At 44.2% G+C, this 15,551-nt stretch overlaps 1 protein-coding gene across 2 annotated transcripts in view; it reads left to right on the forward strand.

Annotated features, from left to right (window-relative positions):
- Positions 1–15,551, forward strand: part of LOC139051272 (chromosome-associated kinesin KIF4-like) — a 133,168-nt gene that overhangs the window by 103,164 nt on the left and 14,453 nt on the right. For both annotated transcript variants that reach the window (XM_070528272.1, XM_070528273.1), the window contains 6 exons: positions 3,534–3,613; positions 4,245–4,415; positions 6,270–6,359; positions 7,839–7,916; positions 10,639–10,725; positions 13,864–13,971. In XM_070528272.1, the coding sequence (XP_070384373.1) occupies positions 3,534–3,613; positions 4,245–4,415; positions 6,270–6,359; positions 7,839–7,916; positions 10,639–10,725; positions 13,864–13,971 (614 nt within the window). The remainder of the gene's footprint in view (positions 1–3,533; positions 3,614–4,244; positions 4,416–6,269; positions 6,360–7,838; positions 7,917–10,638; positions 10,726–13,863; positions 13,972–15,551) is intronic.

Raw genomic sequence — 15,551 nt, forward strand, 5'->3', positions numbered from 1 at the left:
CCGCGAGAGGAAACTAAAACTAACCGCCACGTGCACACTCAGGTGCGGATGCACAAGCAGTTGGGTCACTATATCGGTATGCACAAGCTATGGAATGAAAACCAAGACTATGGCTCAAGAAAAAAGAAATCTTGTATCTACACAGAGGGTCAGCGCTTGCTGGCCAACAGAGTTGAAACACTGCTGCGTTTTTGAAGCAAACAGATGGCATAGTAAATATTATATGGCATCGACCATTTGAAACTTGTTCGCGGTGCCACATATTTGCGTCTCTGACCCTCAAAGGGTTAATGAACTCTACTGTATAACACTTGGAACTGGTTACTTGCTTGGTTGCTCAAGAAACAAGTGTGAATTTGCCTTTGTCTGCTCCCCTCATAGTGTACACATTGCACCTTTCAGCAAGTAATGTGAAGCAATATTGAAGACTTTTGTTTGCTCTACTTCGGACAACTGAAGCAACCGGGTGACATAGCTACCATGATTTGGACACCACTTTATTGCAACAAGCTTGACAAGGGCAACTTAACGTCTTACTTAGCGGAAATTCAAGTGGGGATCAGTGCCGAGTGTTGTATTGAACGGTCAGCCTTGACAACTGATTTGATATTGCTCAGATTTCGCAAGCACAAAACGCTTTTAAGAAAAAAATGCAGGTTAGCATACATTTAGCCTGTCTCGTGCCCTGCATCTTCCCAACCCAGCTGCATTTGAACATTTACATGATTACAAGGTATTCTGTGAAATTTCCTCACATTGCTCACATGAATTACTCTGTTCAAAAGACTTGTCCAGCATACCACCGTTTTACATGCACAGTGTTGAAAAGAGATCTGCGAATTCAGGTTCCACGACACAAGTCTTCAACTTCTTGTACGGCCTTACAAGGAGGAGGAGGAGGAGGAATAAACTTTATTTGTGCACAGCAGATTTGAGACCTAGGCCTCTACCTAAATGACGGCCTCGAGCCCTTGGGCCCTGGCGGCATCTTCGGCCTGCTGGATTGCCTTGCGTTGGTCTTCCGGTGCACAGCTGAGCAACGCGGTCTCCCACTGCTCTCTGGTTTTAATTATTTTATTCTGTATTGGTGTATGAGGAGAAGCCCAAACCATGTGTTGTAGGTCTGCCCTTTCTTCACAGAATCTACATCTATCCGTGTAAAGGTCCGGGTAGTAGCGGTGGTAGGCCACCGGGTTCGGATATGTATCTGTTTGTAAGAGGCGCCATGCCGTCGCTTGCCGTCTATTTAACGAGGAGTGTGCCGGGGGGAAATGGGCCCTTCCCAATTTATAGTGTTTGGTGATCTCGTTAAAGCTGGTCATCCGGTCTCTCTCCGTTCCCAGTATTTGTTGCGTGTCACCTGCTCAGCCTGTCAGTTCTCGAGCCAGGTTGTGCGCTATTTCGTTCCCGGGAAGGGAGGAGTGTGCGGGTGCCCATATAATGTGAATGTCGCGATGTTCACAAAAGTTGTTTAAAATTCTCAGTGCTTCCGGCGAGATTCTTCCTTTTGCATAGTTCTTGACGGCTGTCTTGCAGTCGCTTACTACGATGTTAGCTTCCGTGGAGGCTATTGCCAGTGCTAAGGCAGCTTCCTCCGCCACCTCTGCCTTCCATGTTTTCACCGTCCAACTAACTGTGCAGTCACCCTCTAGACTCGTAGCAACTATTGACATACTCCGTCCATTTGAGTACTCCGCCGCATCCACATAGACCACATCCCTGGCATTACGGAATCTTTTGTGGAGAGCTCTCGCTCGTGCGTTTCTTCGATCTTGGTGAAACTCTTGGTGCATGTTTCTGGGGAGTGGGGGTATTGATAGATGTTCCCTTATTTTCCTTGGGATGTCTGTCCGCACTCCGTGCTGTGCTTCGTAGGTTATTCCGATGTCATCTAAGATGTGTGTCCCCGTCAAACTCTGTGTAAGCCTTTCATACTGCACTACTCTCTGGGCCTCAATAAGTTCGTCTAATGTGTTGTGCACATTAGGTCGCCAAGAATGCACATTAGGACGCCGAGCGCCAAGAATTTCTCGTTTGACGTATTTGCCGGAAGTCCCAAGGCTTGCTTATACGCCCTTCTAATAATGCAGTCTATCTTGGCTTTCTCTGCAGCGTAGAGCTTGAGGTAAGGAACCACATATACAATATGACTGATTACGAATGTTTCTATTAATCGGATGAGATTGTGCTCTTTCATGCCATAGTGCCTGTTGGATATCCGCTTTATTAGTCTGATTGTTTGTTGAACACTATTGTCAAGTAGTCTAATGGTTTCTCCGTTATGGCCGTTTTCGGATATGCGGATTCCCAGTATTCTCAGGCTCTCCACTATCGGTATTGTGGGACATCAAAGATTTTTAAATCAAAGTTCGTGATAGACGAGTCTAGCAAGATCTCCGAGGCATCACTTTGGCTGGGAAACAGCTTTCATAAGCAAGAAAGCGATTCAGACATAGAACAACAAGATTGGCATCGAAATACATAACAGAAAAATATCCCGATGGTCTTTAGCCATTGTTGAGTGACCTCGCAGAGCTTCACAAGAGCACATATGTGTTGCAGTGATGAATGATGCCGGCCACTTTGGTGGTTCGGTGGCTGTGCCATTCCCCTGCCGAGCTGAGGTCACAGATTTATTTCCCGGCCACTGCGGCCATGTTTCGATGCAAGCAATGTAACACTAGAGTGAAAATATTGTGTGTGTGTGTGTGTGTGTGTGTGTGTGTGTGTGTGTGTGTGTGTGCGTGCGTGTGTGTGTGTGTCTGTGTGTGTGTGTACATACATACATATGTACGAGCAGCACTTTTTTTTCACAACCTTCATGAGGTGCAGCGCTTCACGAGGGCTATGCCATGGCAGTCTAATTTTTCTTTCCCCATGTAGTATTCCTGATTTCTTAGTGCAAAAAGAGTGAATACCTTAGTCAAGCGTATATACGGTAATTTGAGCTGTATTAGTAAGTTGCCCATTCACAATACCAAGAATTCATTGTTGTCATGGGAAGGAGCTCAGTAAATTAAGAAAGGTAGAAACAATACAAGTGGCAATGCCACCTTGAAATTCCAGTGCCAGCTCACCGTGACTCCGTGTGTTTTGACACCATCTGCTAGGCATAGGTAATTTTTTATCAGTTGAAATAACCACACCAAACTTGGCAGCCAAAGATTTAATTTGGCATCAAGTTTCAAAACTTTTTACTGTGCCACAGTGGCCCAAGTACGAAAACGCATTGAAATCTGTGACATCACACCGACATACCGGCACTGGGGCTTTGGTGCAAAATTCAAATGAACAGAAGTTTGACCTACATTTTCTCTTCAATAATTGACCTTATACTGCAAAATTAACAAAGAGTCTTAAAGGAATACTTTGTCAGTCTAAACTAAGTAGATGTCCTTTTAACAAACCTTGAGATGGTTATCAATTAATCCAGAGCCCTGGACTATAGCATCTCTCATTACCCTGGAGTTTCTTAGACCGTCAACCTCCACGAATCCACCAGTAAGTTGAAAGTTTTTCTTTTTCCTTCACAGAGCGACATATAAAGAACCTTGCCTCAAATGTGACGGACATCGTCGAGAGCAGGGTCATTGCAACGAGCCTCTTCGAGATGGTGAGGCTGCCCTTGGTCACCTTGAATAATTATGCAGCTGATTGGAATTTAGTCTTCAGGGTTGTTCTTGATAATTACTGTCCTGCTTGTAAACTTTCACCAGCAGATAACTTTTGTTTGTTATATATTGTGCTGTTGTAGTGGAGTAAAAAAATATCAGTTCCCACACTCTCATCACTTTGTTTCGCTTGTCTTTTTCAACTCTCCTCAGCATTGTGAAATGCTCACTAAAAAATGTTGGTTCTGATGTGTATGTGCCCTATCAAAGAGACGCACAAACTCAGATAGACGAGTGCATTGGAAAGTTCATAGTGCTATGTTTGGACTGCAGTGCTTCTCTGCATGTTACATTTTCACAGGCAGAGAAGAAAAACATCTTTCTCGCAGAATTTCTAGTTTGTTTGCTTTCGATCAGGGGTGCATGTGCATGTGTGTGCAAACCTGTCCATGTTTCTTAAGCACCTGAAAATAGGACATTCTGCTCGACATCACGTTTCTCATGCGAGCTGTCGTGTCCCGTTCTTTCTGTGTCCTGCACACTATTTTCTTCTAGTTCTGAGAAAACCGTAGAGGTTCCAAAGCCTCAATAAAATGAGTGTGTGCGGATCTGCGACTTTTAACTCCCCTGCAGCTTGTGTCCGAGAACATGACTGCTTACATGGTGACCTCAAAGTTGAGTGAGAAGGAGCGGGCACTGGACGAGCGCCAAAAGCAGATCGAACGACTGGAGGCCAGGGTGCAGCAGATGGAGAGGGACTTCGACATGAGGCTAACTGACCTCAACAAGCAACACCAAGAAGAGGTTGGCTTCTCCAGACATTTATTGTTCTTTCTTCATCTCTGCAGTTTATGCATGTGTAATTTTTGGCTACTTATGAATGGCAAGAAGAAAAACAACACTGGAAGTACAATGAACCCTGGTTATATGTGCCCCTATTCTGTAACGTCCTAGATTTTACAATGGATTAATGCAGTCCCTGCGAACTCCCTGTAGAGACAATGCATTAAAAAAAAACCTCGATTATGCGATGTGAGAGTGTGCACGTCCCGTCTCGTATGACAACCCGCACGAAACTGTGAACTCGACGGCAGACACGTGAGAAGTGCCTCCAGCTTCCGGCAGCTCCCTCACGCCACCATCCGGAAGGAGAGGGCATCCCTTTGCATGCGGAGCGCTCCGACTGATCTTTGGGCTTCCTCCTAGACTCCCTCTCCCTTCCCCCTCCTCGCGTCACTCAACTGGTGCCCACCTTCATCCCTTTTGTTGCTGTCTCCTTGCTCTTTCTCTCAGCAGTGCTTGCACCACTCACTGGATGCATTCAGGTATACGGCCCACAGTGTCTATGATGCTGTGCCATGCTTGCTATCTTCATACAATGCTAAGAGCGCTGTTGGCTGCATACTTCGGCGCATCCATTGACAAGTCTTGTGGAAGTGAAACAATCTCCAAAGGGATCACCAGAGAATACTGCCCTAGCATGTAGGGAAAGCACGAAAATGTGTGCGAAGATTGAACCGATTAGCCACCGAAAGACACGCAGATCGTATCGGATATCCATCAGTGCCTATGTATGCAGCTCAGAGCCTTGTTTGCACGACAACACGAGACTTCTCATGCATCTGTCATTGGGTTTCTGCCAACACTTCCGGCTGCCACCTCGAATAACGGCAACACCTCAGATGCTGCCGTGCTTCTGCCTAAGTTCGCATTGGCAACATTCGGAAATTCGTCTGCATGAGACGACACCGTAGTTGACCCTCCTGCGGATGTTGGTGCTCTTGAAAAACAACTTTTGCTATGTGACTCAAAGACAGTCTATAAGTAATTGACTGAATTTCAATGGTCTGTAAATGAGAAAGGAACGTTTTAGCATGCTGGCAGGCAGAGTATGCTAAAAAAAGTGGTTTTGGTTTCTGAATCTTGCAAAGTATTAGCCTACATAGCTTAAACTGATGCCCCTTGCTACTCTCTCGTGTAAAGCCTTGTATTATGGACATAATTGTAGTTGGTTAGATTAAACGACATTTTGGCGTGGTCCAAGAAAGTCGTCTAATCGGAGTTCCAAAGTATTATGCACAATATTTTGTGAATAAATAATCAAGACAGAAACAATATTTGAACAAAATCGTTGTTATATACAAGGAAACAGATTCATCGAATTAGGGAGCCCAATTAAAGTTAGAGATTATACAAGCACTTTTTATGCACTTAAGAACACTTCAGTTCCCGCTAATTGTCCGGTGTCTTTGAAGTTGTCATATAAACATGCATAACAATAGCGCTTTCCATTTGTGAAGTGAACTCTATAAAAAAAAAGGTCGAGAAACAGACTGTCAGTTTTTCGTAGTACATACCGTGGGGTGAACAACCCCCGAGTTAGCGCATAGCTTGGCCAGACAACAACCCCCTAAGCATGCAGGCGTTGCCTTTTATGCGGATGCATGTCTCAGTACGCATGCGCCAAAACCAATAGCCAGTGTGCCAGGTGCCCATGGGCGGCGGCACTTCGCGATACATTTAGCAGCATTAGCTTACACTATTCAGCAAACTGTATTCTGTTATGTACTAAGGCCAACTTGAGAACAAGGTATAAGAGAAGCATATTGTGTGCTAGACTAAACAAAAAAGACTAAGAACTCACTGTACTCATTCCAGAAACTCCTCCTGCTCAAGCACTCTGCCAACACAACGCTCCAGTCGAATCCAGATATGGATGCTTCTCTCGTGGAGAAACTGCAAAGCCAGGTACTGCTTTGGTCTGCTTGGATTATGCTGCCTGCAAAAACAAAGAGAGAGAGAGAGAGAGAGAGAAAATGGCAAAATATTACTAGTGGTGCTACAGTGGTCTGGTGCTAAAGTGAGTTAAACTTATTAGTTTTCAAACCTGTCTTCGCACTTACTGAAGCTGTTGTTTGTTTTGAACATAAGCGTCTGCATATGCCTACTTTGTACGCATAGGTACATGCGTGTAATGTTGTAATGTAAGAAGGTAATGTTTACTTTTTTGTTAATCATTCGATGCCTCTCTGAAGCATACTTGCAGTTAAGTGGCCCATTGCCACCAAAGGAGCGGCTCACTACCTCTGTCAAGGTACTCAGTTCGGTAGCTTTTGTGTGGCTGCTCCCTCCATGTTATCTGGGGAAAGTAAACTTGAAGTAAATGTGATGGCACTAATAAGGCCTGCAGTCAGTTTTGCTTGGGTCTTTTGCCAGGATCCCTGCGTTTGTCATTTATCTAGAAGCAAAAGCTACAGAAATATTCAGCAGAGAGCATTGAACTGCTGACCTTGTTTGCACGAAGGCAGCTGAAGCACAGTACCGGCCGCATTCGCTCAGCGACTGTGGCGTTCTGCTGCCGAGCACAAGGTTGCAGGCTTCAGTCCCAGCCACAGCGGCTGCACTTCGGTGGGAGTGAAATGCGAAAATGCTCATTTAGTTAGATTTAAATGCACAATATAAAGAATTCCACATGGTCCACACAAGGAAGCAACAATTAATCCGAAGCCCTCCACTGAGGCATCCCTATTAAACCACTGCAATTCCAAGACATTAAATTTTACAATTGGGGACCTTTAGAGGAATATTCATAGAATGATGATGGTGATAACTGAATTTTAATTTGGAAGCATAGAAGCAACCATGAAAAGCAAAGAAACAACTCTGTTAGTGAAGTTGATTGCACTTTCGACTGTCACAGACCAACTCACCTGCTCACAGCTTGCTTAGGGGTCCCCACAATGCATGCAGAGAGTGCCAGGCATAATGCAGAAGTGAAATGGTCTCAGAAAGTGATCAACCGAGAAAGCTGCCCTAGTGAGTATGGAAAACGCGAAAGCATGTGCCAAGATCGAACCAATTAGCCACCAGAAGGCGAGCAAATATGCCTATCTTTATAGAGGGAACAAGCATGTTATCTGGAGGAATTTTCATTCATTGCGCATTGGTTAATTAAATTTTTCGCTTCATTTGACCTTTACTGAAGATCCTTGTAACAAGCAATGGCATTCATACATAAGCTGAAGCTTCCATTGTTTTGTTCCTAAAAGAGAGCAGGTGTTGGATGAGTTGACCTCTGCTAATGTTCACACATACATTTGTGCAACCCATGGTGATAGTTTTACCACATAAAGACTAGCGGGCATTTGAATGCAGCATTTCTGCATGACATAAACAAGTACAGTTGCAAGGAAAAGAGAAAGGTATTTTCTGGTGCATCTGACGCAGGTCCTGGAAGTATCTAGGTTGCAGGATGTCCACGACGAGCTGAAGAGAAAGACTGAAGAAGTGGAGTCCTTGAAAAGGGTAGGATGCCACTTTCATTTATAACTTTGTATGCTGAGTGCCAGCTGTCTGAGTCTTGTGTAGCACAGGGCGCCGTATGCAAGTTTAAAGAAATTGTGCAGAAACCTTCGAAGCTGATTGATTTATGCAAGGCTTCTCGTAGTTTGACTGTCTGTGCAATCTGTCACTGCCGTTGAGCATCTAGTCTTTTGGGTTAAGCAGCTTCATGTGATTTGTCACTCGCCACTAACCAATGGGCTACTACTTCATTTGCAGCCATTTCTCTAGTGTTCCGCCATGCATGCCAACACAGAGAACTGGTGTAACCTGTGTCGCTGAGTTTTGTAACCCTTCTTCCACGAACGAGCACAGGTGTGCATTCACTGCAACGGAAATGACGTTGTTACTGCTGCAACCAAACGTGTATCGTGCCCCGTGCATACTCTCCTCCTCTCCATCTCTCAGCATCTTGTCCATTGTCTTCCTCTCCACGCTTTCCTCTTCCTCTTCACAGTCCAAACACTGAAGCATGAAAACTCGTTCCACTCTGGAAAGAAAGGTTTGACTTATTGAAGTGGCACGCAAATCATGATAGAAATATGAGTGCATGACACGGATCACATACAATGGCAGTTAGCCTATTGGCACAGGTGAAAGAATGTTGGATTGATTTCATTGCTCTTCTTCTGTCCATACTCTTTGGGGACGTAAGCAAAATTTTTGTTCTCATTGCTCTTCCTCCATGCACTTCCTTTATATGCAACTATTACTTTCAAGTATATCCCCTTCAGGTGCCAACTCTGTCCCATAAGAATTTAGCTTTACCACGTTTCTTTCATCTTCATAACCATCAAAGGTGTACAGCTGCTAAGTGAATTAAGAATTTTTAATGCTTAGAGTTCCGTCAAGTTTACAGAATCTGGATTCGATGCAAAAACTCTACAGGAATGCTGAGTATCACGTACATTAACCATTTCATGTCGAACATACATGAAAAATACCTGTACAGCCACTTGAATGATATTCCTGATGTACACCATAGAGAAATATGATGAAACAAGTGAACCCACTACGTGATCACACACTGACACCAAGAGATAGCATCCAGCAGTTTACTTTCCAACTCGTTTTGCTGATGTATTTGCAGCACACGTGCAATTAGAATTGGTTCGAAATGCATGGACACGTCTGAAATACATTATCAAAGTGTCGATGCACTATGTGGACATGCACAAATAAGTACGCAGCACCTGAAGGAGATATATACCATTCCTGAGCAAGTCGCAGTACATTTGTACCAATAGCTGCAGCCTTACTAACCCGGCTATATTTGTCCTCCCACTTTGACTGTTTATTCGAAGGGCACCTTTTTTTTCTCTCCGGAAAAGGTCTATAAAATATGACATACTCATTAGATTCGAGTACGAAACCAAAACTACAATAGGTGCTGTCCACATCCCATCCCCCATTTTTTGGATCCCGTCTACTATGGTGTGCAACACAGTTAAAGAAATAATGGATCTCAAATGCCATGTATGGCACTGTAGATAACAGGCTCAGGGCAGTCAATAGTGATAAAGGCTCGGACAGTGATCACTAGTGACGTTCGGTCCGCTGTGGCTTGGATGCAATACATTCTATTTTTCCAAGTGAGAGATGGCTTGGAAATGCTAAATGCTGTTTCTGTCTCTTATTGTGAAAGTCTGATGAGGGAACGATCGAGGGTATTGCGTTATGAATTTTCTGAAGTATGAAAATTTGGGTGTGCATTTATCGAGGGCAACTGCCTATTTCGTTTCTAGCCGTAAGGAATTTGGTGTGCATTACAGTTGGACATATGAAAAAAAAGCATGAACACTAAATACAGTAACTGCGTTTCCTTTCCTTCCATACAAGAAAGGTTGTAATATCTCTATTGGGATATGCTAGAAACATTGCTGGATGACCTATAGAACCAATTCTTTAACAGAAACCTAAATTGCGGCTGCCATTACACCAATGTTTCATGAGTATACATTATAAATTGTCCTTTTGTTTGTCTCTGTTGCTGTTCTAGTATCAGCTGTAATGCAGAGAACCTGTTCAAAGTCCTTATGAAGCAATCTGTGGTTTAAAAAAAGAAAACTGAACTGATACAGCAATATAACTTTTAGTGTTTGTTTGTACAAAAATTTAGTATTTCTTGGCATTGGCTGTAGCATTGTTCAAATTTCAAGGTTGGCGAGTCTGCAGTAGCTCCAGTTCTTCGCCCATGCGCATTTTCGCTCATTGTACTATACAGTAACTGTATTGGTAGCATCTTATTTTTGCACCTTTTGAGAAATTGGAACGGTTTTATATGGTTTTATGTGGCATTTGTGTAGCAGCTAATGTAGCTCTAAATCATAGTAGCATGCTTGGCTGGCACATAATAAGCCCACAGTCAATGGAATCCTGAGATATGATTTTCCTTTTTTCCCATCTGTATTTAAATCTGCTATTTACATTGCTTACATTCAAGGTCACATGCCAATTTGAGCCTGAGAAAAGTTTAGAAGAGCTATTGCGTTGGTGTAAAGCTCGCATACTTCAAGGTCTTGTGGGGGCAAGCGAAACTGAAGCTCAGCCTTTTTCATAAGGGGTCACAGAGCGTAATGATCATGAATCACTAGGGTGAGGCTGAGTGTGGTGTAGCAGTGAGAAGAGTGAGGTAATTCACCCACTACCGATGTGGTACAGTGAAGGCTTTGTTCATTGCTTGCAGGCACTCGCAAACGTCAAAGGCAGCCGCGTCCAGTTTTTCGAAGAAATAAGTTCGGCCAAAAAGACCCACAAGCGGAAGCCTCTAGCCGTAAGTGTTGTTTCGTGATCCTGTTGGTGTTTTATTTGGTACACCCCCCTTCCTCCCTTGCATTGCTTTTCTGCTCATTGCTGGTAAACGGTGCAAAAAGACAGGGAAACGCATAATGCAGCATCCCTTTTTTATAACGCACCTTGTTGCACTGTTCAATAGTGCTTTATTACTAATCCAAGAAGACAACATTTAATAACAGTTTCATCTGAGAAAAATTTCATAGTTTGTCTGCAGGTTTCGTAGTGTTCCTTGAAAATAAAACTGTTTTACCCGGCGTAGTGACTTAGCAGCTATGATGTTGCACTGCTAAACATTAAGTCGTAGGATCAAATTCCTCCCATGGCAGCCACATTATGATAGAGGTGATATGCAAAAACACCCATGGTGCCATGCATTGGGTGGCCGATAAAGCTCTTTAGGTGGCCAACATTAATCCAGAGTCCCTTACTACACTGTTCCTCGTAATAATATTGTGGTTTTGGCAAATGAAACCCTAGAATTTAAAAAAAGGAAATGAGACTGATGTTTAAGTCTTCCAAAGCCCTTAAAAGGACACTAAAGGTAAATACTAAGTCGACGTGGACTGTTTAAATACTATTCGAGACACCTCGCAACGCTTGTTTCATGCCAAGAAAAGACTTAGTTTACGAGAAAATTGCATCTGAAGGGTCCGAATACCTCTATCTCAATTCAAGTATCCCGCCACCCGACCGGGGAGTGGTGATGTTGCATGCGCCATCACCGTCCTTTGCTGCCTTCGGTGAGTAAAACGGCGCGCGACAGACGGCGGTACAAACTTTTGCATGGAACGCAAATGCACGGCCATGGAGAAACCGAGCCAAGACAGAGCAGTGGATTCGCTGCCACTGCAACTGCTTTTCGTCAAGTGGTGTGGACAGTTCAAGCTTCCCGATACATCGCATGGAAGGGGAGTTCTCTGCTACTTGCAGTTTGTGCGAGTTTTGTGAAACAGCAAAACCAGTGTAGCACTACGCTATAGCGAAACTACTGAAACACGAAAGCACGGGCAGCGCAGAGTCGAGCAAAAGGATGGCTAAGTGGGCTAGTTGGTGCGTGCTTTTAGCGTTTTGTAGTTCCTGTGTGTTTTTAGTGCTCAAAGTATTTATTATAATGCAGAGTTGAGCGAGAACGAAACCTTTCGACCGCTTGTGTTGTTGTCAAAGGTAATCAAAGTTTATTGGATTTTATTTGTGTATTTGACCAGAAGAGCTGTAATTGAGGCAATTGAACCTGATTAGCATCTTTATGGTGGCTGATGCTGGTTTATGCGCAAAAGGACTTTGAGCATTTGTGAGTAATAAAAAAAAAGTTTGCTCATTGTTTAGACAATGTCTTGCTTTGAAGATTTCATGCATTATGTGGTGCTTTATTTCTTATAAATGTACTGTTGGGGTCCCTAAAGGCTATGAAAACCTATTAATTTTTTATGCAAGAGCTAATACAAACCCTGTATCCAATATTTGTTAGCACGCGCGCACACGCACACACACACGCACACACACACACACAAACACACACACATGGTACATGCTGATATCGACAACATTCTAGATAGAGTTGCTTTGTTATATCCAACGAGAAGAAAGGGGGTTTAACCGAGGGGCCTGATTTTTATTAGTCATACCATAAGAAGCCAACAAACACTGACACCAAGGACAACATAGGGGAATTACTCGTGCTTAATAAATGAAATAAAGAAACGATAAATTAATGAAAATTAAAGTGGATGAAAAAACAACTTGCCGCAGGTGGGAACTGAGCCCACAACCTTCGCATTTCGCATGCGATGCTCTACCAATTGAGCTACCGCGGTGCCGTTTTCCCATCCACTTTCTTGGGTATTTAAGTGTCATAGTAGAACCCTGGGAGTGTTAGACAGCGCCACCATTCGCAGACCTTGGCGGCGGACGTGGAACGTCCTTTTTGCCGCAGGCATCACGAGAACATGATGTTTTTGGGTGAAGGCAACTGGTCAATACACCCACATATTCTACCTGAAGGCATCAATGTTGCCGGATTCGAGACCCTCGTTATGTAATCAACGTGAAGAAAGGTTTTTTTCACTGCTGCTGCGAAGGTATACCGAGGCAGTAAATAGAAATTTCTGAGGACTCGGTTGGGCAAATGGTTGAAATACATGTAGCTGCTTACGAACTTGCCTCTAAAATCGTGCAACCCAGAGCGACCACCAAAGCGGAGCAGTGTCATTTTCCGTATAAAGTGAAAATGTAATAAGATTCTATTGCGCCCCATGCACTGTGTGCCCTAGGCACAAGTGAAAGGATGGAAGGGTGAGCCAAGAAGGATGCTCACTTGATGAGCACTGTCTTCCCACGTGAGGAAGGAGAAAGGAGCGAGCGTCCAGTAATGCGTGAGTGATTGGGGCAGAGGTTAACGTGTGTCTCCTTTTCTAGCACAACTGTGGCAGTGCGTGGCCATCAGTATGGCTTGACCGCATACACAGCCTGTGTGCCCTGCTTTTGAGGTGACCTGCCGCGCGCGCAAAGACTGCGCGAGCTGGGATGGTGTGGCCCTGTGCACTCTCTTTGCTCTTGTAAGTGATGGAGGTTGCGCAATCTCGAGTTTTGAAGATGTATCTAAGCAACAAGCAGACGAAGCATTTGTCTCCCGTCTGCTGGCACTTTTCATGATGGCATCACCCCACTGTGAACAACACTATCAGCCGCGGGGGCAGAGTGTACATAAAAGCATGGCTGGCTTCACTTCGCATTGCCAATGTGATGATACCGTCAACACGGCATGAAACCGTATGTTTTGTTGCCGACTCTCAATTTGAACAAAACAATTTTTTTTCATTCAAACCTGTTTTTGCGTATTTCGTCGTAATTTGGAAAATTTTGCAGCCCCTTCCGTGTAAGAGAAGTCCATCTGTGAATACTCATTTTGCATAAAATATTGAATGTCAGTATAACAAAATTTTGATATAACAAAGCAATCTTCCTTACATGATGTGTACATTTACGCAGTTTTAAGGCCAACTTGCTGATCGACTAACCCAGCAACAATATCCACACATTTATGAAACCGCACCATGTCACTAGCACAGCACCATGTTTTGTTGTGACACCTTGTGCGGCATGTGCATTGTTGCAGACGCCAGACGCCCTCACTGTTGAAGACCACGAGTCGAGCACACAGACTGAACACTACAGCGACGATGAAAATGACCCAGACTGGTGTCCCAGCAGTGAACTGGGCCAGGTAACCGCACGTTTCACCTTCATTACTCTGGACCAGTTCACAGTAATCTGCCCTGTGCTCAACAAGTGCAACATTCAGATGTTTGCAGCAGTTGTTGTGCAACAGAATTAAGAGGCTCTTTTACCACAACTACAGGGTTGCTAAAAAGAAGTAGGTGAGGCTAGATTGCTGGTTTATATTTACGGATGTTAGGATCACTTGCCTAGTTTACCATTCGTGACACCATGGACCAAGGAAATTCGTCGCCAAGTCCAAACATTATTGTTCCACATTATCGCATTCACGCATGTGCATTCCTAGCTGCACACACAAGACTTCTGTCTCACCTCCATTAGTTTCCTACTCAACTAGCATGCACAGTCCTTCCCATTACCCTTGCCCAGGGTGCCCTCTCATGGAATTGCTCATAGCTTGGGCCTTACTGTGAACTGAGGATTCACACTTGAGAAAGGACTAAAAAAAATTGGAGCTGGTGATAGCCACGGGATCAGTTTCTCTCAACTATAGTATTGGCTTCCTGTGATGCACAGCACAGAGCAAACCATTTGACACAATTGGCACAAGAGTCACGTCGTATACCATGTGTGAGTGCACCAGCTTCCATTGGGTCGCAGATACAGGAATGAAATACGAGAATCATAGTCAACCACACCACTACTTTTTTCATGCATCGTATCGTATGGCAGCAAGTTTCTTATAAAATAAAGAGACTTCGGAGGGGTAGGGGAACGGCTCATGACGACCAACGCTGTCCATGCCAGGAGCCTCCAACGTTGACCCACAGATCAGATCTTTGACAACTGCCGACTCTGCTACATGTCTCCCTCAAATTCTTTGCCTCAATATATCGCGAAATGAAAATGCATATAGACCAGAACACAGAAAAAAATTGAGTGGCGCCCTTTTCAAAGCACGGTGGCACCACCTGCTGCTACAACGGCTCCGAGCTGCCAAGCGAGGCGACCGCAGGTAGACGCAGTGCTTGCGCTTTGACATTTCTTTGAAGTTCTCACGAAGGACGGGATGTTGAATTTTAGCTAATGAATTTTAGCTAATGCTGCAAATTGGAATGGCTGTGGCAAGCGCAACGTTCGCAGACGGAGTGGATCATTCGAGTATGTCCACGTTGCCTTTGCATGTCGAAACATTGCCTCTGCAACAATTCCACTGTGATTTGCACGTCTGACAATACGTCATGAACTAGTAAAAGCCTTGCAGTACGTGATATACCTTACATCCGCGTTGTAGTGCCTGGAAAAATCTCGCGGCCTGCACCTTGAAAACAGGCGGCATGCCATAGGTTCGAGTAAGCGCAGCGCACGTGCACGGGTGCTCAGATGTGTCCATTTTTTGTCTCGGGACAGCGGGAAAATGACTTCACATTAGTTCAACCGTGTCGGATCTACTCTGCAATGTATGCATACTTTTTTAACAAACATCGCCACCCTTGCCCTCTGGCCAGTAGTTACGATAAGCAACACAAACCAGCTTTCACACGTAAAGGTTTCGAATAGTTGCTAAAAGGTATTGCAAAATTTCGTGGCCACTGACACTAGTGCACGGAATTCAATATGTTACGC

The sequence above is a fragment of the Dermacentor albipictus genome, unplaced genomic scaffold, assembly GCF_038994185.2.
Source record: "Dermacentor albipictus isolate Rhodes 1998 colony unplaced genomic scaffold, USDA_Dalb.pri_finalv2 scaffold_11, whole genome shotgun sequence".
NCBI classification, from domain to species: Eukaryota; Metazoa; Arthropoda; class Arachnida; order Ixodida; family Ixodidae; genus Dermacentor; species Dermacentor albipictus.